Consider the following 4516-nt stretch of genomic DNA (forward strand, 5'->3'; position numbering starts at 1 on the left):
GTAGTTCTATTGTTGAAGTTCACAGTAACACAATGTGTACATATATTATATAGTGTAGTTCTATTGTTGAAGCCCACAGTAACACAATGTGTACATATATTATATAGTGTAGTTCTATTGTTGAAGCCCACAGTAACACAATGTGTACATATATTATATAGTGTAGTTCTATTGTTGAAGCCCATAGTAACACGATGTGTACATATATTATATAGTGTAGTTCTATTGTATAAATATAAAACTTTCTAAACGTCAATATCATTTTGATCGGTTGTGATTTCTCCTACTTTCTTTCTATCGTTAGACCGAGATCGCATTACTCTATGATGGAGTGAAAGTGATTCTCAATACGTTCGACCGCCTCCTCGCCGCTGATCCTGACATCTTCAGGAACAACTTTCGACGGGGAAAGGTTTACAACAACGGCACTAAGGGCATTCTCTGCAATAGAGCTCCTCTCATGCCGTGGGAGCACGGAAAACGTATCTTCGAACAATTAAGAAAAGTATCACAAACACGTCACTTTATTATAGAGCTAGTAATTAACATGTCAGCTAAGAAACACCCAATACCAACTATAACTGTCGTAAATAGCTTTGAGAATTGTTGTTTCACCTGTATCTATCGAACATATTGTTGATAATATCGTAAATATGGTGTGAAGTTAGCTAAACGACAGAGTGTATGGATTGAACGACAGAGTGTATGGATTGAACGACAGAGTGTATGGATTGGACAACAGAGTGTATGGATTGGACAACAGAGTGTATGGATTGAACGACAGAGTGTATGAATTGGATAGAAAAGCAAGAACGAATAATATTTACAATAGTTCGTGGCTTTATTTGTTACAAATGAGTTGGATTCACGAACTTAGGAACATAGTTTCAAAACTACTACTGTTGTCCCATATCAGACAACTAATACTGTTTAAACTACTGTTGTGCCATATCAGACAACTAATACTGTTTAAACTACTGTTGTCCTATCTCAGACAACTAATACTTCTTAAAAAATCACAGATAAACAATAACCCACTATTGACGTCTTACGAAATCATCTACAAACATTAGTTCACTATTGACGTCTTACGAAATCATCTATAAACATTAGTTCACTATTGACGTCTTACGAAATCATGAACGAACATTAGTTCACTATTGACGTCTTACGAAATCACGAACGAACATTAGTTCACTATTGACGTCTTACGAAATCATGAACGAATATTAACCCTCTGTTGAATATGATAAAACCCGCTTGTTTCGCTTTGTTTGGTGGTAAGTAAATATTACAACAATTCCCTGTTGGCAGCTTTATATTAAAGTTTTCTTTGTCAGCTGATTCGTTTAGAAAGCTAGGTATTTCACGAGATTCTCTTCTAAGTGCTCACTGGTGGATCTTACCAGCCTCAGTATAAAAGCTCTGTCTTTACACCATGATCTGCTCTCTAAGGCATTTTGATATTTATAAACTTAGATGTTTTTTTTTAAACCCGACAAGACATATTAATATGTGGACGTTGTCTACTTGGTCTATCAAGATTAATGTTGATGGGTGATGTTGAAGTTGCTAGGATTGAGGTAATGTGATGATTTTGTTAGAAACAGCTTACATAAGTTATGGTTTGATATTTCCTTTAGATTAGAACGTTTTATAAAAACTTTCTAATAAGAGAGTTTATAATATATCCACGTACATTTGGAGTGAGAAAGATAGGAAGTTGTCTCGTTTAAACAGATGAGCCTCTCCTGATTTCCCACTTAATCGGATATTGGCCATTTGAAGTGTTATACCGAGTTTAACGACGTCCCAAATAAAAGAAGTTGTTCCAACAGTAACGCAGCCAAACCGTGCTGACGACCAACATTATAACTGATTTTATCTGGCCTAGTTACGTGGTTTCATTGTGCTGATGACCAACCTTATAACTGATCTTCTCTGGCCTAGTTACGTGGTTTCACCGTGCTGATGACCAACCTTATAACTGATCTTCTCTGGCCTAGTTACGTGGTTTCACTGTGCTGATGACCAACCTTATAACAGAACAAAAACTACCCAAAGTATGAAAAAAAAATCCGAGAGATTAAACCAATGTGTTTAGTTAACTTGTCTTTGGTCCTTTTATCTTTAAAAAATCACTATAAAATTAATTTGTAAATAAACGGTTGGTATAAATATCTTAGGAATGGAATAAGGAAAGTAACTTCTTATATTTATTTTTACAGTTTGATATGTATATAGGACAAAGTTTTACTAACTTCACACTCAGAGACTGTGGTAATTATCTAAACTTTATTAATAGTAGAATGATAGAAGTATAACGTGGGAAGTAATATTAACTGGTGGAAATACTGAGTTATACATCCTATAGAATGGTGGAAGTATAACGTCGGAAGTAATATTAACTGGTGGACATACTGAGTTATACATCCTGTAGAATGATAGAAGTATAACGTGGGAAGTAATATTACTGGTGGACATACTGAGTTATACATCCTATAGAATGATGGAAGTATAACGTGGAAAATAATATTACTGGTGGACATACTGAGTTCTACACCCTGTAGAATGGTGGAAGTATAACATCGGAAGTAGTATTAACTGGTGGACATACTGAGTTCTACATCCTGTAAAATGATAAATTTAATGTCGCAAGTCGTGAGAACCCTATCCTCAGTTGTTAGAAAAAAATAACTGTTTCCTTAGGTAACGTAACTTATTTGTATATTCATTCATTTTTACAGACGAAAATAGTAGGCCTAACAGGAAATATTACATTTGATAACAGAGGATCTAGAACCAATTTCACAATTGATATTGTGGAGATGACAGTTAACAGCGAGATGGCCAAGGTAGGTATGTTGTGAAGACTTGTGTAAAATATAACAACTAACATCCAGATGACTAACACACCTATCTATCTGTGTTGGTTGTAGTAAGGAGTGTATTATTGTTTAGTAACCACATTGTTCTATATCAAGTGTAGCTCAACTATCTATCTGTGTTGGTTGTAGTAAGGAGTTTATTATTGTTTAGTAACCACATTGTTCTATATCAAGTGTAGCTCAACTATTTATCTGTGTTGGTAGTAGTAAAGAGTTTATTATAGTTTAGTAACCACATTGTTCTATATAAAGTGTAGCTCAACTGTTTATCTGTGTTGGTTGTAGTAAGGAGTTTATTATTGTTTAGTAACCACATTGTTCTATATAAAGTGTAGCTCAACTATTTATCTGTGTTGGTTGTAGTAAGGAGTTTATTATTGAGTTGAGCTACACTTTATATAGAACAATGTGGTTACTAAACAATAATAAACTCCTTACTACAACCAACACAGATAGATAGGTAAGCTACACTTTATATAGAACAATGTGGTTACTAAACAATAATACACTCCTTACTACAACCAACACAGATAGATAGTTGAGCTACACTTTATATAGAACAATGTGGTTACTAAACAATAATAAACTCCTTACTACAACCAACACAGATAAATAGTTGAGCTACACTTTATATAGAACAATGTGGTTACTAAAGTTTATCTGTGTTGGTTGTAGTAAGGAGTGTATTATTGTTTAGTAACCACATTGTTCTATATAAAGTGTAGCTCAACTATCTATCTGTGTTGGTTGTAGTAAGGAGTTTATTACTGTTTAGTAACCACATTGTTCTATATAAAGTGTAGCTCAACTGTTTATCTGTGTTGGTTGTAGTAAGGAGTTTATTATTGTTTAGTAACCACATTGTTCTATATAAAGTGTAGCTCAACTGTTTATCTGCGTTGGTTGTCGTTATAGTGATGAGTATATTATTGTCATCATGGTTTCTAAGCTACGTTATTACAGTTAATATACAAGTACAGGATAACAACCACAGTGTTTCTTTTATTACTACACCATAACAAATACATTTCTAAGACTATTCTCTTATACTTTAGTTCAAGTTATGTAACATTGTAATTCTTCAGATAATAACGATGATATCACTGTTATTCTGATCTTGTTACAGGTCAAGGGTTAGATAGACTTGTATAAAGTGTGTCTTATAATCCAAATCTGAAGTTTTAAACAATATGACTATATTTAGCTTTAACCCTTAAGTTTCTGACACATTCTCCGCAGATAGCAGAGTGGCGTGATACACACGGTCTAAGGTTGTGCTCGCCTGTGTACCGAAGGGTAAAACAGGACACGGGATTTGAAAACAAAACCTACATAGTGACAAGTATTTTGGTAAGTGTCATTTTTTACACGTTTAGTATCAGTTACACCATACTGAACATCAGTTGCTGTATATAGTTTTTTTCAGTTACTACATATTCAGTATCAGATGTTATCTGTTAAAAGTCAGATATCACACGTTTAATGCTAGATACTACATGGTCAACATCAGTTACTATGTCATTTATCATCAATTAGTACATGTTACAGATACCACACGTTTAATGCTAGGTACTACATGGTCAACATCAGTTACTATGTCATTTATCATCAATTAATATATGTTTAGT

At 33.8% G+C, this 4516-nt stretch overlaps 1 protein-coding gene across 2 annotated transcripts in view; it reads left to right on the forward strand.

The window, feature by feature from the left end:
- Positions 1-911: 911 nt before the first annotated feature.
- Positions 912-4516, forward strand: part of LOC106476177 (glutamate receptor 4-like) — a 17784-nt gene continuing 14179 nt past the window's right edge. The window contains exons 1-3 of one of the 2 annotated variants that reach the window (XM_022380115.1): positions 912-1583; positions 2748-2855; positions 4128-4238. In XM_022380115.1, the coding sequence (XP_022235823.1) occupies positions 1548-1583; positions 2748-2855; positions 4128-4238 (255 nt within the window). In that variant the 5' untranslated portion in view covers positions 912-1547. The remainder of the gene's footprint in view (positions 1584-2747; positions 2856-4127; positions 4239-4516) is intronic. The other variant, XM_022380116.1, reaches the window with a different exon arrangement.

This window comes from Limulus polyphemus, unplaced genomic scaffold (genome assembly GCF_000517525.1).
Source record: "Limulus polyphemus unplaced genomic scaffold, Limulus_polyphemus-2.1.2 Scaffold9977, whole genome shotgun sequence".
Taxonomy (NCBI): Eukaryota; Metazoa; Arthropoda; class Merostomata; order Xiphosura; family Limulidae; genus Limulus; species Limulus polyphemus.